At 44.8% G+C, this 23,535-nt stretch overlaps 2 protein-coding genes and 1 long non-coding RNA gene across 10 annotated transcripts; 2 read left to right on the forward strand and 1 right to left on the reverse strand.

Moving 5' to 3' along the window:
- The first annotated feature begins 804 nt into the window (after positions 1-804).
- On the forward strand, positions 805-5,092 carry SLC10A1 (solute carrier family 10 member 1). The gene is made up of 4 exons (XM_066321350.1): positions 805-1,318; positions 2,027-2,237; positions 3,174-3,352; positions 4,275-5,092. Exons 1-4 carry the CDS (start codon positions 915-917, stop codon positions 4,513-4,515), a joined length of 1,035 nt encoding a protein of 344 aa, XP_066177447.1. The 5' UTR covers positions 805-914; the 3' UTR covers positions 4,516-5,092.
- A 2,714-nt stretch (positions 5,093-7,806) lies between these two features.
- On the reverse strand, positions 7,807-12,340 carry SRSF5 (serine and arginine rich splicing factor 5). Of its 6 annotated transcripts, none has more exons than XM_066321347.1 (8): positions 12,176-12,340; positions 11,598-11,744; positions 11,351-11,421; positions 11,058-11,153; positions 10,644-10,713; positions 9,262-9,335; positions 8,844-8,954; positions 7,807-8,701 (listed from the first exon to the last, which is right to left on the reverse strand). In XM_066321347.1, the coding sequence occupies exons 2-8, from the start codon at positions 11,721-11,723 to the stop codon at positions 8,452-8,454; spliced, it is 798 nt and encodes a 265-aa protein (XP_066177444.1). In that variant the 5' UTR covers positions 11,724-11,744; positions 12,176-12,340; the 3' UTR covers positions 7,807-8,451. The 6 variants fall into 6 exon arrangements, with proteins under 6 accessions (XP_066177444.1, XP_066177441.1, XP_066177440.1 ...); XM_066321344.1 differs by having other exon boundaries at positions 7,807-8,698; positions 12,176-12,326; XM_066321343.1 differs by having other exon boundaries at positions 11,598-11,741; positions 12,176-12,316.
- On the forward strand, positions 12,286-22,982 carry LOC136362632 (uncharacterized). 3 transcript variants are annotated; one of them, XR_010743828.1, is made up of 3 exons: positions 12,468-14,010; positions 14,753-14,866; positions 18,033-22,982. It is a non-coding gene; the product is annotated as an uncharacterized lncRNA (long non-coding RNA). The 3 variants fall into 3 exon arrangements; XR_010743827.1 differs by lacking the exon at positions 12,468-14,010 and adding an exon at positions 12,286-12,403 and having other exon boundaries at positions 14,753-22,982; XR_010743826.1 differs by having other exon boundaries at positions 14,753-22,982.
- The last annotated feature ends 553 nt before the right edge of the window (positions 22,983-23,535 follow it).

Raw genomic sequence — 23,535 nt, forward strand, 5'->3', positions numbered from 1 at the left:
CTGCACACCAGAGCACTGTGTGTCATGCTGTGCAGCCCTGTACTGAAAGCCCACAGCAAGTGCCAGTCTGGGGTGGGTATCAGCTGCCTATTTGGCTTTGCTTGGAGGGTTTGTGTGATGCCTGCAGCCCCACAGGCTGGACCACAATGCAGAACACCCCAGGTCCTGAATGCAGCACTGCTGTGCTCATCGTGTGCTAGCCTTGCACTGCAGAGATCAGCTGAGGTACCTACCATGCAGAACCTTCCCTCAGCACCAAGGAGTGAATAACATTTTCAGTGTTGGTAGGGCCTGAGGAATTAGTTCCTATATGCAACCAAAACATTTCTAGACAGTGTTGGACTTTACACATCAGGAAAAGAGACATGAAGGTCCCCAAGTGTTTATCAGAGAAATTACTTATCCACATAGTAATGTCTTCCTAGATCTTGCTATCAAAAGTTTTATTTATGGCCAGAAGAATAAGTATTTTATAATCTCATTAAAAACAAAGTACCTGGATGCATCATGTTTTCAAGTATTGGTCTCAGCAGTATCTTGTGAATGAGAGGAGCTCTGGTTCATTATTCTTTGTATCAAGTGCTCATCTTTACCTGTCTTCTTTACCCACGTTGAGCTGTCTCTCTCTTGCCCTTACCAGCTGTCTCATTGTGAGAATGGGTGCTGGAAGAAGTGGAGGACCAGAGCAGAAGATACATACACTGCACAGAATATTTCCAAAGTGAATGGGGTTCACAGCTGATCGCTCTAAATGCAGATCTGTTTCCACAGCTGCTGAAGGGTAAGAGTGATGTCCTGAAAGAGAGCTCATGTTTTCCTGCCATTAATTTAATGCTATTTGGACTTTTGAATCAATCTTTCCCTCACCTTCCCAGCCACTTAGAGAAGAAGGGACCTCCGAACTCCTCAGCAGGATGAACAAAACCGAGGGAGCTTTTGATAGCCCAGAACTTTGGAGCCCAGGTTGCATGCAGAGCAGCACCTTCCTGACCAGTCTGGCACCACCCTTCGCATTTGGACAGCAGGCTACGGACACAGCCCTGAATGTAATCCTTATCGTGGTCCTCCTTTTCATCATGGTGTCTTTGGGATGTACAATGGAGATAGCCAAGATCACAGCTCACCTCCAGAGACCTAAAGGTGTGGCAATAGCCATAATGGCTCAGTACAGCATCATGCCCTTGACAGCATTCATTCTGGGCAAGCTCTTCCAGCTGGGCACATCAGAATCCCTGGCCATCCTCATCTGTGGCTGCTGCCCAGGGGGAAACCTCTCCAACATCTTTAGCCTGGCACTGAGAGGGGACATGAACCTCAGGTAAGGAAAGCTATGTACCTGTTTGTGGTCCAGGCCAATCCAGTTATATGACTGGTTTGGAAACTATTTAATCAACATTAGGAGGCCCCAAGAAGCTGGACAAAGACTGAAATACTAAGTCCAAAACATTTTTAAAGCACCCATATTGTTCAATAAGTTACTTTGTCCCTGTTTTACAGTGGGACTTTGTCCCTTTCTCTGAATCACTGGCATGCTGCTCTTGATGACATGGATGCAGAACACTTTTTCATCTCCATGTAGCAGTGCATACAGCATATATACATGCTGTACCTATCCATGCAGTTCTGTGTAAACTGAGCATGCTGCCAAAGAGGCCATATCAGTAAGAAATGTTGAACTAGCAGGACACTACTCTCCAACAAACTCTAGCAATAAAACGAGATCCAGCACAAAAATACAAAGTATTACTTTTTCTCTCAGTTGTGAATTTCTGAAATGCAAACTGTACCCTCGTCATGGGTATGTACCCTTTCTCAGCATGTATGAAACTTGAGTCATCTTCTCCCTTCTCCATTCATATCATATCCTTCTACAATCTGACAGTGATGTTGGGGAGATCTCAGTGACAAGTTGGGAAAAAGCGAGGTAGAGTCTTAAAATCATCTGTCCAGGCAAGTAACCAGATTTGCATACTCCATTTTTTAAAAAGTGTTGTTCTTCTACTGAGGGGGGCTTTCTTCATCTCAGTGCTGTAATGACTGCATGCTCCATGGTCCTGGCAATTGGATTAATGCCACTGCTGCTGTACCTTTACTCGGGAGGACTATATGAGGCTGATTTGGAGGGCAAGGTACCTTACAAAGGAATAATCACCTCCCTGGTGCTGATGCTAATCCCCTGTGCCATCGGCATCATCTTGAATGAGAAGAAACCACAGTACACTGGCCTTATCACCAAGGTAAGAAGTATCCTGTGCTAGTTACCTTTCAAACAAGGGCCTTGAGGAAGCTCTCAAAAATAGAATAACAGACATATTAACTTCTTTAAGACATGCCACTAATCAGTGAAAGTGTTGAGGGTAGAGCCCAAGACATCCACTTTACCACTTTAGTGGTTAAAATATTTGCACAAGGAGAAGTCATCCATCCTTTCCAGCCAGACGTTTTGTAGCCAACTTCTTACATTGCTCTCCTTTTGCTTCAGTTTTGACTTTGGGGTTTTTCTGCTTTATCAGCACTAATAAACTTCATAGGCACTGCCCCCAACTACTGCTGCACCCAAAGCAGAACCCAGATAAAAACCAAACAAACAAACAATAACTATCCCAAAATAAATTAAAACCATCCCACTGTTCTCAGAGGTCTAGCACAAGGCAAAAATCAAATCAAAAAATTGCTGCTTAAGTCATTGAGATACCTATCCAACAGAAGCCACTGTATCACCAAGTGCCTACTGATGCCTGGAATCATGTTTTCACCTCCTTTATACATCAGACATTTAAACAGCAAAACAGAAATCCAGACAACCACCATTGAACTCTTCTAGGCTCTGCCTGTGAGTAAAGTCACCTGCTTGGGGTGGACTAGACCCACAAAAGGACCTGGACAGAGACAAGTAGCATACTTCCCCATATGCCTGGGAAACAAGCAGGCTGTGCAGCAAGACCAGTCATTTTGCATACAGACTAGAAAGTATTTGGTTATTTAAGGTGTCTCTTGGTAATAGCCCAGGATGATCTCTTGTTGACTACGGATAACATTTATGTCCATGAAAGGCACTTATGCCCTCTGTACTTCACATGATGATAGAACTGGTACAGCTGTTTCTCACTGCTGAGGCACACATTTTACCAGGGACTTCTCTCTTGTCCACATCTCAATCACTTTTATTTTAGGTAGGAATGGTCATGCTTCTACTGTCATCTGCTGCTATAATTGTTCTGTCTGTGGCCAATATGGGAAGCTGCATCATGGTTGTCTTCTCACCATCTCTCCTGGGGACTTCTGCCTTAATGCCCCTTACTGGATTCCTGCTGGGCTACGCTGTCTCTGCAGCCTTCAGACTTGATGACCGGTATGTTCTTCCACACCTTCCTCCCCTCTCCCCAGCAACAGAGAGGTATGGCAGCTCTGCTTTGCAAAGCAATGGTGACAACATGGATTTTAGGAACATACTTCTGTAGAACACTGACCCCATTCACCCAAAATAGGACCTAGGAATACAACCAGACACAGTACAAGCTGGTCCAAAGCCAGTGACTCCCATACCTTGAGTGGGAAGGGAAATGACTTTATCCTCTGCTTGGGTTAGCTGAGAGGGGAGGAATAGCTAAGCAAGTTTTTTGGCACAGGCACTTGATCACCATGGAACCTTCACTGAATAAGTAGATGGATGGTTTTGGCTTAAGGTCACTAGTGACCTGCTAAATGTATTACCAACCTCTGCTCTTGGTAATGAAGCTGGGGGAAAAGAATTATTAGCAATGAAAAAAAAACCCAAACCCAAACAACTGAGAAATACCAACAGAGCTCAAAACCCAAGCGACACAATTATTTCCCAGCTGATTACTACCTCAAACCAGTCAGTGCATTCTCAACTGCAGCCCCAGGAATTAATGAAAACTGGGCATATAAAACCTGCTCCTCCTTTTTTCCTCATCCTGCCCAAACCAGGTAGGAATCCTGCTAGTCTTATTTTATACCTTCATATATTGGGCTCTTATCACCCCAGGAGATTACATCCCTGCAGGAAGCTGCAGAGCCCAGAGCAGGACACAAGGTCTCCAATACCATTATGAACAAAATTCACATTTGTAACATGATCTGCCTCTGCCCATTGCGAAGGGAGCTGGAGGCAAAACCTTCTAGGGATTGCAGTATTGTTCCTGACAGAGCAGCTTTTAGCCACAGGCAAGGTGGGCAGGGTTCTGTTTCAGTTGTTTGAAAGCAATTTAAATCTGTGATAAATCTGATCTATTTAACTTTTTCTCCTTCAGATGCAGGCGGACAGTGTGCATGGAAACTGGCTGCCAGAATATACAGCTTTGCTCAGCTATCCTCAAGGTCACCTTTGCCCCGGAGATCATTGGCCCCCTGTACTTCTTCCCACTACTCTACCTGCTGTTCCAGCTTGGAGAAGGATTTCTGCTCATCCTGGTCTTTCGGATCCATGACAGAGTAAACAAGCCAATGGCAAGTACACCTTTGCTCCTTTATTTCTTGTCTTTTCCATGCTAAGCCATACAAGCTTACAATATAACTACAGATTAATTGCTGCTTTATGAAGGCAGAATCCAGTTGCTCTTTAACTAGAAATTACATATCCAACATGTTACATTCAAATCAGAGTCAAAAATTCAGAGGTAACTGAGACTTTAGAAATTCAATGGACTTGTTGCATCAGCAGGATGTTTCACACAGCTACATACTATCAAAACTATCAGTGCTCACGTTTTCTCAGTCTGGTGCTTTAAGCCACAGTGGACACCCTGCAAGAGTCAATGACTTGCACTGAGCACATGCAAAGAACAGAGGTGTTTGCATGTGGCTAAAACTATACAAAAACATGACATATTCCTTAGTGCAACAGATCGCAGCTTTGCTTCAAGCTGTTAAGTGATTTCTTGAGAGGACAGAACTGCCAAATAATGCAGCCAAATGAAGGAAGCATTTGGATCTTTTGCCAAAAAAAGTACATAAAGAGATTTAAATTTCATTTTAAAATATATACAATATTGGTATAGATGTGAAATAGACTCTTCTCCAGCTCCAGCAGGTCTCTAATTCCAAAGCTCAGCTGACTGCACAGATGGCTGAATGATGCACTGCTCAATGAGGTCCTCTACCCAACACCCCTCTGATGCTGCCAGTCCAGCTTTTCTCCACTGCCTTGAGGGAGTAACAGCAGAGTAGCTGATACAGAGCTGCTTCAGGATCACTTTACCACATCTTACAGTTATGCTGGAGAATCACTTTATGGGAGGTAAAAAACCCACACTCATTTGGATCCTTGGGTGTCTGTTCAGAGCAAAGGAGTTAGTACTGCAAAAAGACATGCAGGTGCTGGCAGGACTACTGCAACAAAAGGGTTGTATTCCAGGCTCCAGGTCATAAAATGGCTGGAAACAAAATGGCTTCAGACTTTGACAGGAATCCCAAGATCCTTCCTCTTGTTTTAAATGACTCAGTAATCCTAATTGTAGCTGGCACAATCTTTTCCTAACCTGGCTTCAGAATTACCCATTCTCACATTTTTCTCTTTCTTCAGATGCAGCAAAAATTATCTCTGCAGGTTGTGAACCCATTAGGCCCTCAAGAAATGAAATCAGTGTCAAGACATTGCAGAAACAGTGGGGAATCGGGAAAATATATGGATTCTGCAGCAGTTTCTATCACAACCCTCCAAGCTCTACCTTCTGCTGCCAGGTCATAGGTCTCCAGCTGTTCTGTCAAAGACTTATTCTGCAGCAGCCACAGAGGCATCTGTACCCACCGTGTTATTCCCCAAAGACCTTGCTCTGAACTATGCCTCACTCTGTCAGCCCAGAAAGGAGGAGAGACTTTCAGTGACTTCAAAGTCATCGTGACAACCCTTTGGGACAGCTGAAGAACGTGCCAAGTGACTGTCCCAGTTTTACCTGTAAGAAAATCACTGCCTGTATCAGTTCCCTTTCTTTATTTCACTTACCTGTAACCATCCTGCTGGCACATAATGGAAGCAGATCCTGACAACATCACTGCAGATTAACGTAACTTCTCTACCAGACCCAGAATGAGCCGCCAAAGTTTCTCCATGCAGAAGCCAGTGAGATCCAATGCAGAGCCAAGAGCCCATGGAGCTGTTGGTTTCCCCCATCCTCCAACAGAGACCATGCAGTACCACTGATCGCCCACAGCAGAGGCCACACAAACCAGGATCATGGCTACACAAACTGCCTTTATATGCCAGGCTTGGGCCCAGCAAGCTGTGCCTCCAAACCAGATAAACCTTAAATGTGCTTTCTGTTGTAGCAGTGAACTCCACACCACACCTGCTCTAGACACCACCTAGGTATGGTCACACTACACACACAGTACCAAGAAAGACTGGCATAGACATCTCCAGTGTCCAGACTACGCCTTGTAACCCAAAGTAGTTAATCTTAATCGAATAAACAGGTTTGTACCAAGAACCTACACTTAATAATTTCTGGCCAGAAATCAAGCCTCCATACTGCAAAGCCTGGGAGTTTAACAGGAAGCTCATCATTACAACACCCAGCTCCTCAGGGAAAACACTCATGCTGCTCGCAAGGCAAGTAAGTGGTATGGTCTAGAAAGAGCATTCAGAAGGACTATTTATAGAGCAGATAATACTTCACATACAGCCTGAGAGAAGTCTATGATCCCTTTCATCACATCAAGTGCTTTCAGCCACCTGGGTTCCAGTTGAAGCCAAGTCCCACTTGGACACAGACGCCCATCATTATCCAAGTCAGTAGGATCAATTGACTCAAGATCTCAACACAGCTGACCTTCCACCCTGATGAGTGTGAATGCTGCCTTTACCCCTGCAAGTGAGAGGCCCAACATGCTCCACACCTCTTGGGATGATCCAGCATCTGCACCACTAAGGCTCTGAGAATGAAGCTCCCATTCCCCAAAGGTGACTGGCAACAATCCAGGTAACTGTGGATCCTACCCCCTCTCAATGCCTGCTCTCAGGAGTGCCTAGCAGCCCAATACACTGCCGCTTCAACAGACACCCACACAGTACAACAACTCCTCCTCCTTCCTTAGCTTGGCACCCAAAAACTCTGCAGCAGCAGGGAGAAAGGGCAGCAGGCCAAACGCCTGACCTCCCACAAGGCCAGACCTTGCTCCAAGAGGAACCACCTTGCACCTCCCACAATCTATCCAAATCCCAGCCTAGGCTACAAAGATCTTTTTAAAGGTTTCTACAGACGACTACAACAGCTCTGTAAAGCACTTTATAAGAAAACGCATTATTTTAAAAATGAAATTCCTTCATTCTTTCGTGGGTGAGGGCTTGAGAAATACAGGGATAGCAGAGGACTGCTGCCACTGGAAGGCACAAACACTGGAACAGAGAACTTCACAATACTATTGGACTGTTGCATTACTCCCACCCACCGACTTCAAAATCCCTCTTCCCCCAGAATGAGGACTAACGCTTACAAAAATGGTTTATGTACACTTCAGTGTTCTCATACGAACATGCACAAATGCACTAATGAATTACGTTGACTACATCTGTCTTTAACATTCCACACTTATTATCCCAAGCAATTAAAAGCTAAATGACTCATCCACTCCACTTAGTGCTATGAGCTACGACAGCCTGATTATCCATGTTCTCATTTCAGAACAGACAGACATCCAAGGACATCATACCACATATTTAAAAGGATGCTAATTCTCACCTCTGCCCAGAAGAGTTATCACTTTGCTACAGCTCCATCTCAAAGAAACATTTTAACACAGTCACAACCACTTTATTAACACCAATAAACAAACTAGAAGCAGGAATGTTTCTTTATACTTTATTTGAGCTAATTCAGTCTTAGGTATCAAGAAATAAGAGTGCTTTATAGAATATTATTACCACAGGGCAGTGAAATGGGCATTTTCTTAGTGTAGTGCAAGTTATATCAAATGAAAATATTTTAAAATAAAGTTTTATTACCAGTACCGACCAGCATTTAATCTGCTGACCTATAGCTGAAACAATGTCTCAAAAGCACAAAAAAATACCCTCTGAAATAAAGCTTTATGTACAGCACATATAGAGCTCTTAGATGCCTACAGCTGTTAGTCTGAGATATTAAACTACTATTTTTGAGTTGCTATTCACAGTTGAATATACTGAGAATTAAGTGTTTAGATGACTTTAGAGTACAAAAAAAATTTGTCTGCTTTAGTTATAAAGAGCTCTGCCAATATACACAAACTATACACTTCAGACATTCACAAAAAATGTGAGCAAGAAAAGGGTTATCAAAAAACATTTAATACAATTAGTCAATAACCCTTCCCACCATGGTCCACATCTACAAATTCTCCCTTCCCTCCCCCCTCCCCATCCAAACCCTTCCCCGCAGAAAGTCACATACTTACCACAAGTTTTAGCAAGTATGGTTTAAAAAAGGGCCCCCAGGGCAAGTTATTTATAGTTCAGTTGCCACTGTCAACAGATCTGGACCTCGATCTAGACCTCTGCCGATCTACAGATGATGGAGATTTGGATCTGCTGGAAGAACCCCGTTTCTGGCTCTTGTTTGGCAGTGGAGACCTGCTAACCGATCGCGACTTGCTGTGGCTCCTACTCCGTGACCGGCTGTAGGACTTGCGGCTGCGGGACCGAGAGCGGCTGCGAGACCCGGACGAGCTCCTGCTGCGTGACCGCGAGCGGCTCCGGGACCTGCTGAGGAGGGGACGGAGAGCCCGGTCAGTGTCAGTGCCGGAACCACATGGAACCACGGCTCTACAGCCCAGCCCCCTCCTCACTGACTTCAAAGTTGCTCAGTGAATGCTTAAGCATTATTTAAGAGAGTAGAAATCCATACCTGTGCCTTTTACTGCCTTCAATTAGTTTGATTTTCCTTCCATTAATTTCTTTACCAGAAAGCTTTTCGATAGCATTCTTTAAATCACTGTAAGAGGCAAATTCAACCACCCTATGGGAAAAAAAAAAACCGAACAAACGTAAAGCTCACTATTAGAAGTTGTAGTTACCAATACAAGAAAAATTTACACCAGGAAAAAAACCAAATGAACAAAACCCCAAAACCTACACTGCTCAGCGTAATTACGCCTTGTCATCACTGAAGCATGAAGAGTTCCCCCCCCCCAAGTATTTCCCACATGCATTTTTAAAGGGTAACTAAATTAAGACATGAACAGCTGCTGACACTGAAAGTGGCCAGCTTCCCTCCCCAAACATTACATATACAGGTTACTCTACAGGTCACTTGATAGGCTTACCCTTCATTTAACTTAGGTCTGTGTGCATCTGCAAAGGTTACTTCCCCGGCTTGTCTCATGAAGTCTTTGAGATCCTAACACAAGACCACTTATGTTATGCAAAGAAGCGAAATTAACGCTTACCTATACAAAAGTAGTTTAAAGCAAACAAAAGAAACTTATGACTACTGAAAGAGAAGCTGTTAGATAAATCACAAACATGGCAACTGCCATACTTGTATTCTATCAAAATGGCATTATCTGTATCATGATCTGTATCAGGGCACGAAATAAATGAGAAAAGCATATTGCTTTAAGCAAAATGCTAATAAAGGGTCTTAACATTAAGGTAAATATTAGTCTAAAATGATTTTATAGATTAAATAACAAAGAGAAAGAAAGAGAGAGAGAAAAAGAAATAAAGCAGCACATTTTTATATATACTGGATTGACTTTGAAATACTACCCATATATTTTTTGGACTATTTCAGTCTCCATTTACATTACAAGTCTTATACGAATAGAGAATTACATTTACATAACACCAATTATTTTGTGCCCCATATGTCATTAAAAATATAGTTTACTTTACCTTTATTAACATTTCCCTAGGCTAGGCAAGCAGCAAACTGCATTAAGCGACCGGAGATACCGTCATGACATATGCCCGACTGGCTCTTCGCCACCCACTTGCCGAACACTACCCAGTCGATGGAAGCCATTAATCGCACTGCCCTCCCTATCAGGAGACTATGGATGGATCCAGACATTCTCTATGCTTGATGTCACCAAGGACCACTTTACTGCGATCAGGATTCCAACGACCACCTAATTTCCAATCTTTCAACTCTTTTCGACCAGGACCTCGTTATTCGGAAGCGTTACAGGAAGAACAGCTCTCAACTTAGGAATCAGATCTCGTTAACGCTCTGGGACCGCTGCAATGTGGCACTTTAAGGAGTGCATCGATTACGTCTAGACCGGCAAACACAGATCTAGAGGTGGCCAAGTGACATTGTAGGAGCTGACTGGAAAGTCAACCAGGCCCGACCAAGAGTGACCAAGACAGAACGATTAGGATAACCCACAGGCACTCCTCGTCATAAGGCCAACGACACAGATAGGCTGGCAAATAAAGGGTTTAATATGTGGTTAAAATGGATTTTAAAAACAAGAAAAAAAAAATAAATATATATCCTCAAATATATAAATTTATTATTATTATGAATTACGTTAACTAGCTTTCATTCAAAATATTTAAGTTACGTTACCAAAAATCGTATTAATTACATAAACATTTTAATAAATCAGGCTTTAATTTAATTAATTATTTTACAAAATAATTACATTACATTACATACCCATTAAATGAAGTCAAAATAGTTAATCATGTTTCAACAAACCTGCCAGCTGACTCGGGAAGACAAATTTTCCACTATGAGACGATTTTCTGTTCTTAGAGGTGGGGCGTTTCTGTTTTGAAACAAACAATTCAGACTTCTGTTAGTAAATAACACGCAACCATCTTAATACTAACAAAGGCTGTATCAAGAACTGGTATCAGCATATCATTATTACCACTACAACCCAAGCTATGTAATGGCCTAAGCAATCTAGGGCAGCATTAAGTACTTTAGGGGAGGGAGCGTAGGATGACAGGCAGATCTGAGATGTTCTGTAATCTTCACTACCCTGCTGCCACACCAACGACTTAAAAGGCAAATAATACCTTTTAATAGCTCATTCCACCTCACGTTTTCTGGCATGAGCTCAAAGCACTCTTTTTGTAAACTGCACTGGTTCAAAGCTGCACATACCTCCTGTCACTGCGTGGGCGGCGGCTACTGAACCGGTCAGAGTACCTCCCTCTGCCTCTGCCCCTCGAGCGTGCTCTGGCATGCTCAATGGTCACCCTGTGAAGAGAAACACATAACAAAACACGTTTTTAGGTATTTCTTCTTTTACATACAGTTATAGTTCTCACGACAAAATCAAGAAAAATCAAACAAACACAAAATAGTTTGACCAGTACTGATAACACAATTCAAATTAAAACTGAGTTTTATTTTATGTCCCCAAGCTTGTATAGCCATGCAACAGGACACCTCACCTCTCACTGCAAAGCTCTTTTCCATCCAATTCATACACAGCATCGTCTGCATCCCTCGGATCCTCAAACTCCTGCCAACCAAGACAACGAAAACAAGCAATTACATTCTAGTGAACGAGTAGGTGCTTATTTGTCACGTATTGTGCTTTAAAGGGCACGTTAATGGATTTTCTTTCAAAGTAACTTCGTAAACCTCAAACGCGAATGAGCACTAGGGGAGTGGAGAACGGAGAAGGAGCACACTCACCACGAATCCGAAGCCTCTCTTCAGGTCGATGTCGCGGATGCGGCCATACCCTTTGAAGAACCTCTCCACATCCTTCTCCCTGGCGGCCGGGTTCAGCCTCCCGATGAAGACGCGGCAGCCGCTCATGGCTGTGTGTACGCGGGGCTGCTGCGGGGACAGGCGCGTCAGGCCCCGCCCGCTGACTCAGCACCGCCCGCCGCCGCTGCCGCACTGCGCCAGCCGGCCCCGCCCCCGCCACGGGCCAATGGGAAGGCGGAGAACTGACACCGCCTCAGCCCGCGCCAATAGGAGCCCGGTGCTTGGCCCTCGGCCCCGCCCAGCTGCCTCCACTCCCAGTTTGCCCCGCCCCGCCGAGCCGAGGAAGAAAAGCAAACGCCATCGCTCTGCCATAAAATGGCCGCCGCGCCGCACCCGCCGGGGGCACCGACCCCGCTGCGGCGCGCACGGAGCGGCGACAACACCGGCTAGGGGTGCGCGGGCCGGCCAGACACACAGCAGAAGCGTTCCGCGCCGCACATACTCCTCTACGCTTCCGCTGCGCTCTGGTCTGCGGGGAAGCCCGCCGAGGTTTTACGAACCTGGACTGTGGGTCTCAGTGCAGTCCGAGCCGGACGGCTTCGCGGTGCGGTGCGGTGCGGCAGACGGTCGGAGATCGGGCGTACGCGTCCTCCTCGGGCGACAGACGACTCCGACTGCTGCGCAACACCGGCGCTGCACCGCGAAATGGAGGCGGCCCCGCGCGTCAGCGCCGTCCCGCGCCGCGATTGGCGGAGGTGGCGGCCACGCCCCCTCCCCGGGGATTCCAGGTCAGGGCGAGGGGGGCGTGACGGCGCCCCTCAGCTGGGAGCCATGTTGGGGCGGCCGAGGGAGAGACAGGCCGGGCCGCCGGGGCGGTTAGGCCAGGAAAGCTGTGCTCAGGGGTGAAGTGCTACCATCGAGGCTCTTTTACTCATCCAGTACACAACAGGCTAAAACCTGTGCTGCTCTTGTGTGAGGACAAGAGCTTGCATCAGGCATTTCTGGCTCCTGATGAGCGAAGAATGAGAGGAGGAAAATATATAAGGAGCTCCCGATCCGCTTAAATCCTCATTTGGAACCAAATGGGTAACGATAACGTAGAGAGATGAGCTTTGTCTCCATTTTACATACCTCTGCAGAATTTATCACTGCTCGGCTTGTGGGTGGTTGCAGTAAAGGCAAGACATTATCCCAAGGGGTATTTGAAATGAAGATGACATCTGGAAGTTGAAGATACCCCCACTAGTTTTCCAGTACAGACAGAGGCTGCAGCTCTGTGACCCTCCATGTCACATTTGTACGCTGCTGGATCAGTTGACTTTACATAACACAGGCAGCAGGTACAGCTGCACCAGGCTGCTTCTTTTGATGCATTTTTATAACTACAGTATGATCCTTTTAATGGCATTTTCCTGACTTGTCATCTGGAGTGCCGTGCTGCCCTGAGTCCCCCCACCCCACCCTTTGTGGACCATCTTTGTTACACCCAGGGTGTGTTATTAATGACCTCCATGGGATAAATGTCTCTATTTCATGCTTAGTCATTGACATGTACTTCCCTGGAACAATGCAGCACGTGATGGTGCTGACATCATAGCTTTATATGACTGCCCACACACGCTCTCTCCTCAAACTGCGACAGCAAGCTGAGTTCCAAATATGGGAAAGTTATTTCTGCTGCATGCAGTGAGGAGAAAGGCTACCATGTAGCCAAAGGTTTGGCAAGAGCACTGTCAGCATCCCTTGCTTCTCACTTGGGTTCCAAGGATGCACATTTCCATTCTGCACAGAGGCAGAGTCTGTGAGAAAAGCCAGGATGATGCACAGATGGGAAAATCTGCAGTACAAGGAAGACTGAGCAAGGAATGACAATGCTTGTGATTATCCCTGTGGATCATAACCTTTGCCTGCTGAGAAAGATACATTCAGATGTGCCGTTTAACATTTAACAGTGCTAATTTCATGACGAGTTACAGCGCTTTAACAGGTGCCATGGGAACAGGCAGTTCTGTTCCTGTCAACACCAGGACTCTCCTGTCTGCAGAGTGAGCTGGTACACAAAGCTAAACCAGCAAAAAACTAGCACTGGAAAAGGCAGCAGGCAGACAGACTTCTGAAGGTTTAACTCCATGAAAACCAGCCTGCCAGCCTGTAGTGGGATAAAAACAAGGGTTGGAAAGGAGGGGAGGGGGGGTGCAGGAGCACCCCTTTATGGAAGAGCTGCTCATTTTAGCAGTGTGGAACTGCAGTTTAAAAAGCCTTGTCCTCGTAAATGCCAAGCAGTAATATCCCTGCATCTGAACACTGGGTGAAAAGCATCAAAAGTCAGGAGGAGATCCAGGAGACAACAATCACTCTTTAGAACATTCCTGTGTTGCCTAAGTCTGTTACCAAGGTAAAGGTCACACACTCTTTTACTCACATGGACTTCTCACGTGAGGGTCACCAGCAAGCACGTCTGTTTTTTACCCAGAGTCTCCAAGTTTTATGTAAACAGGCAATATTATTTCTCCCTTTGGCTTGAGGTTATCTGAAGACCACCTAGGATTTGTTAGTATCACTGCTGCTAGCTAGCCCAGTAGTGTCCACGCTCCTGCACTGCTTCAGTTCTGGTTGTTGAGAGCCACACAAGCCCCTAAAATCCTTATAGTTTATTCATCAAGGTAACTAAGTAAATACAGTTACTATTTGGAAGTTAAAAGGTCCTAAGGCAGCGGAAGATGAAATGAAACTTGAAACAAAGTCTCAGCCAGATACCATTAATGTCTGCTTGTGGAAAACAGTTGATAGGGAATAACTCTTTGCTGTCTTTTCCAGGGGAAAAAAAAAAAAAAAAAAAAAAAAAAAAAAAACCAAAAAAAAAAAAAACCACCACAACAACACCAAATTAAGCTAATGAAGTCCAAGTCAAAATGTGCAAGAAGAGGTGTTTCTTCACCAACTGATAGTAGACCTCGGGCATAACTTGCTGCAGGATGCTCTGCATACAAGGAGTTTATATATGGCCTCACCCTACAGACAGTTTTAAACCAGAGAGGAGGAGGAAATGGAAGAAAAGAGTGAAAGTGGAAAAAATACTCCAGTTCAGACACTCTGCCTAGCATTGCTGAAGACCCTCTACCCTCTCTGTCCCACAGATGCACATGAAGCTGCTGTATAAGCCATGTAGGCAGAGGGTCAGCACTTTGCCCAGTTCTACAAGACTTATTGAATGGAAGCAGAAATGTAGCTTGCATCCTCTCCTGCTACTGGTGAATATATTTGTTACTTCTTCCACTCTAGTTATCTGTGTTATTCTGCCCTACCGTTCTTTGTTTTCTCCTTTCCTGTACTCTTAGTTACCTATGCACTTTCTGTTCTGTTTTATTCCAAAGCTCCATGACTAACTAAACTAACATATTTCTGTTACTGCTGTGTAAGTGTAGTTCTCTTAGAAATAGTAGCAATGAGGATTCAAGAAGAGCTTTACAAAAGTTTCAAGTAGCTGGCGAACACTGAATAGAGAATTTAATCATTGAGCACCAATTGTTTTTCTTCAAAATATTTGGAGAAAGAAAATGGAAATTGACCTAAAAATAACAGAATAACACATTCAAAAATACATTTGTCACAGGTTATTTTCCTGTTTTTCCCCTTTTGGGGAAAGCTAAGCTTTTCAAATTGCTCAGATCTAAAAATATAGATTTCTTATATGTTAGTGTCAGGCTGAGAGCCCTTGCCCACTACCCAGAAGTATATTTAGCAAGTAGAACCCTTTTTCTTGGCAGACTGTAATTGAGGGTGAAACGTGCTGCCCTGGGGCTGTATCACTGAGCAGTCAGTAGAGTTAGGGAGCCTGACTGAGGGCCACTCTTCCACACTCCAGACAGACCCTCACAGCCCAACCAGCCTTGTTTCAGCTGGCTCCTGCCAGAACGTCCTGGATAACAGTTGCTCACACTCATCTTTTCTAGCCAAATGTAATAATTAACAACCCATTAATTATAGCTCAGCAGCAGTATTAAGCTAGTCCTGGTACCTTAGGTACAGGCGGATCTGTAGCTCAACAGTGAAGTTGCAGACTTTACCTTTTAGTTCAGGTGAGTATGTGTCTTCCATGGCTGTGGCTCAGGAAAAAGAAGCAGAGGCAGGAACTGATCATCCCCTCTCCTCTAGGACATGGAGCAGGCATTGCCTATGTCTCTGCAGTTTGCCACTGTGTGAAGCAGTCAAGGCAGATTGACAACAGAATTGTGCACCATCACATCTCAGTAGGAATTTAATAATGACAAGGCATCGCACCATCACATTTTTTACATTATCTATAAATGCAACAAGGTTTAGGTTAGCTTATATGCAATTTTATGTCACCTGCAGATGGGCAGCTGGAATCTAGTCCAGCATGAGGATTACAGGTAAAAAGTGGAAAGGATTTTTTTTCCTTGGGTTAGTATTTGCATGGTCAGAACAAGTTTGCACCAGCTCAGTGTGTTTACTTTTAGATGCTGAATGCAAACACGTAAGGAAATCTCACAACGCTGTGAGTGCGAGCTGTAGACTGCTGCAAAAACATCTTACGGGGTCAAAGCTATTTATAAACCTTCAGAGGGTAACAGGAGATCATCTGCAGGCTCATGTGTCCTTCTTTGGCTGGCCTGAAAGCCAGGTAAGCCCCTTTCTGATTTAACTTTGTGTTAGAGCTATCCCCAAATACAGCTGCAGTCATGGCCGTGCTCTGCCATTACATTTCCAAGCAGCTTAAATCATAATGTGTCTTTGTTTTGACAAACCACCTTCTTTGTGTACAAAGGCCCAGGAACTAACATTGGCAATGGTTTCTGTTTTCAGCAGAGGGCAGATTGCAAACCCTGAGCATCTTGTCTTCAACTTTTGTTTAACTGAGACATAGTGCTCACTTTAAACAGAGTATGAAGAACATAGGTCATAACAGGGGAAGAATAGAATGAAGAAAGTTCACCTTTTCTCAAGAAAACAGCACTTTAAATCCTTAAACTCTGTGAAGCAGCTAATCAACCATTCCTGAGAAATCTCTAGCACCATGCCAAATGCCTAATTTCCTAATGGTGCAGTGATTTTTCGATTGGCAGACTTTAAAGGTCAGAAAGGCAGTGGAACAAAAGATTAAATCATCAATTTTTACACATTTTCATTCAGAAGACTGGTCAGCTACTCATGCCAACAAGGCAGACAGTCAAGATCGAGATGTTTCAAATGAATACAACACTCCTTACTGCAATAACTAAGTTATCAGGCAAGAGAGCAAAATAGAGATGTGTTAACCCTGACCATAATAAATCTTTTAGTTCATTTTAAAAGCAAATAGGAAAATGCCAAAGCAAAATTCATAGTAAGATGAAAGTACAACTTTTTCAGAGTTTGCACTCAGAAAAGCTCCTTGACAAGCTTAGGAGCAATTCCTTTGAGGAATCAGGGGTCTCTTCTTATCATGGAATCATTCAACACCTGCATTAATAATTTGTTAAACAGATTTGAGCATGCAGTGTTAAAACATGCAGATGAATCAGGCTGGGAAGGGTTTCAAACACTCTGAAGATAAGAAAAGAGGGTGTGATATTTAAGGGACAAGTTATGAAGTGAGTGACAGAATGACAGGCAAGATTTAGCAATAACTTCAGTTTCCTCACCACAGAATGCCATACCATTCATAAAGAGCAGTCCCTATGGTTTTCTATATTTAATGGATAGAGGTCAAACCTTTGTGGAAGGCTGGAGTGTTATCAATGCTGTAAGTGCCTTTGTTCATCTCCCTCTATTTTCACATGCAGTTCAAGTCTGGGGAGGATAGTACAAGCCTGATCAATAGTGTGTTTATTTCTTATTGTTAGGACACAGTTAGACTGAGGAAAAACAACATTAAAACATTTTACCACTTACTTGCCAAGTTCAGGAAAACATCAATAGGCTGTAATTATTGCAAGAGACTGTTTAAAACAGAGGTAACATTACATACATTAAAATAAAAACATGAAAGGAAAAATCTTACACAAAAATATATATTGTACCATTCAGGAAAGGGAATGAAATCTTGAAATCAGAGAGCCAAGTGTAACAAATGCTCTGGAAAGGAGATATGATCAAATAAAATGTAATTGAGAACAAAACAGAAAATTTGCACATTGAGTTACAAGCCCTTGAAGTAGGATAAAGACTCCTTTTTCCTCCCTGGGGACTGTTCCTTTTGGTTACTAATAACAACCCTCCTTAGTTGTCCCTGAACATCTGAGATACACATATTTATCCCTTTCCATTTTTTCTTGTAAGTCCTTCCAGCCTCTGATAATTTCCTTGGTCTTGTGTGACCCTTGCTTTGTTTTTTCCATGTCTTAGACTCAGCTGCATGACAGCTGATAAAATTGATAAATACCATGATCCTTAAATATGTTGCTACTCCCACAGGTGCCCCCCCACCCCTCCTCATGGAAGGGTATCTCCTAGAAGCTCAGAGGCCTTTTCTTCAGGCTAGCCTGAATTCATGTTATAAGGCTGGCCTGATGAACCTTTGCTGCTCTGGGCTGTGCTGCTGAGAGGAAGGAAAATTAACTCCCTGTCTGGTGAAAAATGCTCTCCATGACAGCTCCACTGTGAGATGGAAATATGGACATAAAGCACTGGCTCTGGCAGGCAGCTTCATGGCAGAGGGGAAGAGTGACTCGGGGGAAATACTGGTGGGCTCTGCACTCAAAGTGTAACTGTAACTGTACACACAGTAAACTGTAAGCAAACTGTACACACAGGGAAACTTGAAGTGTTCCTGACAGCTGCACTGGGGCTTCAATCCTATTTTGGGTTGGGTTTTTGTTGTTTTGGTTCCCCCCCCCCCCCCCCCCCAATGCTAGAACAAAAAAGGAAGAAAAAAGGAAATAGAGAAAAACATTTTTAAAAAATCATTTCCTATTTAAAGAAAAGACATTTTTAAAGGTTGGTTTGTTTGTTTGTTTTACCAAGTCCTTCTCACATTCAAGGAAGAAAAGAGTGGTTTTATGCTTAAACTGACATCCCTAATTTCAAAGGTAAAAGTAGCCATGGCTATGTAATAGGGTGCTTCATGATCTAGGCTCCACACTCTGGTAGATAAGTAGGTACACAGATGAAAATTCAGGCAAGACCTGCCTTGGGTGGCTATGACACAAGACAAGACACAAAGCCACAAGATAGTATCACATAAGCTGCTGAAAGAGGGAATAAAGACCCTCACCAAATGAATTTGCTCCATTTTTGTTAAGCACGATTTTAACTTCAACAGCTAAATAACATACTGGTTCACAGCTGCTTTATTTAAAGTTTCATTGATCTTACTCTGTTGGGAGCTTAAAATGAATACCAGATCCCACATCCCTTATATTTTCTACAGAGATGGGCAGAAGGAAAACACTTAAAACAAGGCAAGCTTTCTTTGAGAAACAGGGGAAGTTGGGAATCCCCCTCAAGCAGTAATATTCCCCTGCTCCCTCACCAGACTAAAAAGGAGACACATAAAAGTTATAATTAACTTATTTTTTCTTGCTTGTGGAACCCAATAAAATAAGAAAGATGTTTTGGACTTTATATAAAGCAAAAAATCTTACTTTGTGTTTTTGAAAATTTCAAAGGAAACTGCATCAATTGCCCAGAAGGGCATCATGTTTGGAGAATTTATTAACTCAGTCATTAACCTGGGTGGTGAAACACCTCCCCTGTGCCCTGAGAGATCATGTTTGGGTTGTAGTGTCACCCTGACACTGCATGAGAGCGACTGGAAAGAGTGGTTTCTTTCCCCCCATTTACATCCCTGCCTTACCCCCTTGGCTTCAGGTAGCAATAAGATGCTGCTGCTGAGTTTCTGCTCCTCGGGGAAGGATAAAAATACAACGGTGTTGGGCATCCTCAGAAACTACAAAAAGTAATCCCAGGTGTAAAGTGAAGATGGCTTCATACAAATACAGAACAGAGGGAGAAGCAAAGAAAGAAAAATATTGACTCTCCCTAAATCTCTCGTATTTGTTAATTGCATGAGGAAGCTACAAGGCATTAATCCTTGCTTCTCAACTCACTGGGACCAGGATCATCTCATTAACTGATAAACCAACCAATACAGCAACACACTTTATTCTCTATTTCACTAGTAAGCAAGAAAACCTTATTCCAGCACCTTGGAGGCACAGCACCACATGCCCCTGCACACAGACCCCTCCCACACTCCATTGAATTTTTAACACCTTGTTCTGAAATCCCTTATTTTGCTGCCAAAATTCAGCAAAGAAGAAAGGCAACCTCCCTGCACGACTACCAGAGTCCCCACTGACCTTTTTTAAGCTGGGAACAGCAGGGCCTGCATTTGATAGCTGAGGGCAGGGCCCTGACTGGTTTATCTGAAACCCATTAGCCAGAGGGCAGAGGAAGAAGAGGGTGATTATGTAGCAGGTGCTGCCCTTGGCATTAGGCTCCACCATGAGGACAATCAACATCTCTGAATTACCATTCCAGTCATTCCCTTTGGGCATAGCCTGGTTGGAATCAAGTGGTCATCCCTTACTTGCAGAACAAACAGGAGCTCACAGCTAAAGCAAAGGTCTGGAAGAAGGCATGGGGAAGGTGTCATTAAAAGCACGTTTCCTTGCCTGCAACATAGCCTCTGGTATGACCTGGAGAAGGTTACTTCAGTTTTCTGTGCTTTGTTTTTCCCCCTCTCCATCAACAAGGGCAGTGTGGGCCATCCCATTCACAGAAATGCCACAAAGATAAAATTCCCAGTTATTTGTAAAACAGTGGAAAAAAGCACAGGGAGGCAATAAGAGAAATTCTGAAGAGTTTCACTAACAAAACAACTATTTTAAAGCTTCCTGGAGGAAGCAATTATTTGGAGCCAGGTTACATTTATGACGGGAAACACAGACTGTAGGATGGTAGCAAGTCTATCTTGCAGAGCTGAACCCAGAATAATAACCCTCCAGCAAACAGCTGTTACAGGGACATTTCTGCCATCCTGTGCAGGTGGCTCATAGAGATGGAGGAAAATTGTTTGTGCAAGTTTGGAGTCCTGTCACCCATAGGAAGCCCTATACTGCCCTGCAGCACCCAGGGAGAAGATGGAAACAAAATGGAAACTCAGCATATCTGCACCCTTGGGTATATCAGACTTCTACTTCTGGCTCCCATCCAGGAGCTGGCTCTCCAGGAAAACTCTGCTACTCCTGAATCTGGTCCCTGATCTTCTCAACATGAGAAGACTTTAAATGTGGATTTAAGGATGAACATTATATACCTTCTAATTATGGATAATACATTAGCCCTTCTTAGTGGAAGATCTGCCTGATGGGCAGAGCCTAGGCAGAAGCAAATCCAGCAGAGCAGCCAGCAGCTCTGCCCAGTCCAGCCACCAGCACCCACAGCTGCCACTGACCTGTCAGGAAGGTCGTGTACTGCCACTGCCAGCTGTCCCACCTGTCCTCTCACCCCCAGCTGCCACTGAACCTGAAGAATAGGACAGGTCTCCCTGGTGCTCTCTGGTATCCACAGGATGCTGCAGCCCACAACAGCTCCCGCCTCCTTCCCTGAGAGCATCAGCTCTGTGCCCAGTGATAGGCTGCCCGAGCTGCTGAATGCTGTGGTTTGACACGTGGGGACAAGGGAGAGCATGTCTGTCCCACGAAGTGGGTCCCTCAGCCACACTGGGATACACGAGGCTGGAAGATAAACCCTGCATGCCACACAGAGCTGCTAAACTCAGCATGATCTCAAACAACAACCACTAGAAGAGCTGCCAGATCAGAGGGACATGTGCGGACAAGGAGTCAAGGGTGTTTGTGCCTTGAATACTGGAACCAGCCTGTGCCCTCTTGCCCCAAATTCTGGTTTTTCCTCATCGATGTAACATGAAAAGCCTGAGCTACATTGCACAGATGCACCATGGGCTCAGCATGGGCCACACGACAAAGAGCTGTCAAAGAACAATCACCTTATGCCAATGTACCCTCAGGGCTGCTCAGCTCTGTCTGTGTCTCAAAGGTTAAGGTGAGGAGTTTGCTGATAAACATCATCGTCCTGCAAAAGGTAACAGAGAGAATTGGGATGTCCATTGCGTGTGCTTTCCCATCCTTTCCCCTGCACCCCAGCTTGGTGCCAAGAGAGACCATTCAGTTTTGCCAAGTACCACAACCGATGATGGATGAGGGCTGACAGTGTGTCCCGGCCAGACTCCGCTCTCCTCTCCAGTGACAGCACGCTAAAGGGGCCCTCTGCATGGCCCTGGCAGGTGAGGAGTGTGCTAACGCTTTGTGAAGCACGGGGCGTGTTGGCACATAGCCTGCTGGCATTCCGCTTTCGGGAGAGGGAATCTGCATTGTCACGACACCCTTAACAACAAGTCAGCGGCTGGGGGAGCTCTTAGAGCAGGGGAGGGTCCCGGCGAGGCAGAGCTCCAGTACCCGAAGGACAAAGCTTTCCGATGGTGGCGCTGCGGCACGCGGCAAAGGACAGCGACCGAGGCGCTGCGTCCCGGTACCGGGATGAAGCACGTGGCCGCTCACGGCTTTGTGCTCCTGGACAATCCACGTGTGCGGATTCACATCCTGTCACATCCTGTCTGGGAGCCAAGCAGTGCAGTGCGCCGGCTGGCAGGACGCCTGGTGAGGGCAGTAGTCCATCGATCCCCTTTCCTGAGCGAGTTTCTCAAAGAGGCTTTGTGGTGGGGTCAGTCTTTGTGGCGAGGCTGTTTTCTGGAAGCAGAGAGGTTCCTGTGCGCCCTGGCCTTTTTGCCCTTCCGCCAAAGGGCCAACTGTGTCAAGGAAGATTGCCCAGACCACCCACCTCAGGCTGGCTTCCCTTAGGCCTGTCTCCCAGAGTCATTTCTCATTGCCAGTACAAACCAGTGGTGACAAATAACTTCCAATGTGTCAAGAAGGGCACGTTCCTGGCTGCCAGAACTGCTGTGGTAGGAGACCATCACCCAGTGAAAAACAATAATTAAAAACAATTCCTGGAGGCCAGTGACTCCCACGTGTCCACTGTCTGGTACAGGAAGGTATGCACAGACCAGCGAGCTCCAGTTTTGCAGTAGTAAACTGCTTGCTTCGTGGCAATACTTTTTGAACAAATGGAAATAAGAGGAAGGTAGATGTTATCCCTTGCCTTCTTTAACCTGGCTGTTCCAAGAATGGAAGTCATGTCTATAATTACACAAAAATCTTAACATCTTTGAGGACCGCTTTGAACAAGCTGGACAAAAGGATCTCCTCCCTCCTTCCCTTCCCTGTTACATTACTGATAGATTCTGTCAAAAGAAAGAAACGCTCATTAGTACACTTGCCTGAAAAGATAGTTACCTTAGATTTTGAAGCAAATAAACAATAAAAATAGTAATGGATTATATATTGCACTAAAAGAAAAAATAGTATCTGCTCCTCTGCAGTCTCTGCTTCCCCCATTCTCCCAATGCAGCACAACCACAGAAGAGGGAAGAGGTCTGCCCCAGCCTCCCCTCTGCACTCACAGATGCATTAACCCACGGATTCGTAGATCTCTCTAATGTCTCCTACACTGTCCTGCTACCCAATTGGGATTATTATTTCACCAATGAAAGCTATCTCCCCTCTAAAAATAGCACTCTCTTCCTATACAGACTCAAAGATTAAGAAGCCATTTATTAGATTTACCCTGTCTTCCTCTCTGGAATCCACTCATACCATACATAGTCTCTTTAAACCTTTTCCCCCTGCCCAGCCTGGCCTCATCCCTCAAGGAATTCTATGCAAGCACACCGAGGGCAGCCTTTGCTTCTGAACATGATCCTTCTAAGGCTGCACCAACTCTGAACCTCCCTTCCCTATGCCATTTGAGCTTCCCTAGGTTTAGCTCCATCCTGGTTTTCACAACTGCAACATATTCGTTAATGATCTGATAGATTTCCAAGCCACAAGGCCGA

Source organism: Sylvia atricapilla, chromosome 6, assembly GCF_009819655.1.
Source record: "Sylvia atricapilla isolate bSylAtr1 chromosome 6, bSylAtr1.pri, whole genome shotgun sequence".
NCBI classification, from domain to species: domain Eukaryota; kingdom Metazoa; phylum Chordata; class Aves; order Passeriformes; family Sylviidae; genus Sylvia; species Sylvia atricapilla.

Coding starts and splice junctions, on each gene's coding strand:
- SLC10A1 (XM_066321350.1), top strand. CDS start 915: ATGAACAAAACCGAGGGAGCTTTTGATAGCCCAGAACTTTGGAGCCCA. Junction 2,238..3,173: donor ACACTGGCCTTATCACCAAG/GTAAGAAGTATC, acceptor CTTTTATTTTAG/GTAGGAATGGTCATGCTTCT. Junction 3,353..4,274: donor GCCTTCAGACTTGATGACCG/GTATGTTCTTCC, acceptor TTTCTCCTTCAG/ATGCAGGCGGACAGTGTGCA.
- SRSF5 (XM_066321347.1), bottom strand. CDS start 11,723: ATGAGCGGCTGCCGCGTCTTCATCGGGAGGCTGAACCCGGCCGCCAGG. Junction 11,422..11,597: donor AGAGAGGCTTCGGATTCGTG/GTGAGTGTGCTC, acceptor CTTGGTTGGCAG/GAGTTTGAGGATCCGAGGGA. Junction 8,702..8,843: donor GAAGGCAGTAAAAGGCACAG/GTATGGATTTCT, acceptor TCCCCTCCTCAG/CAGGTCCCGGAGCCGCTCGC.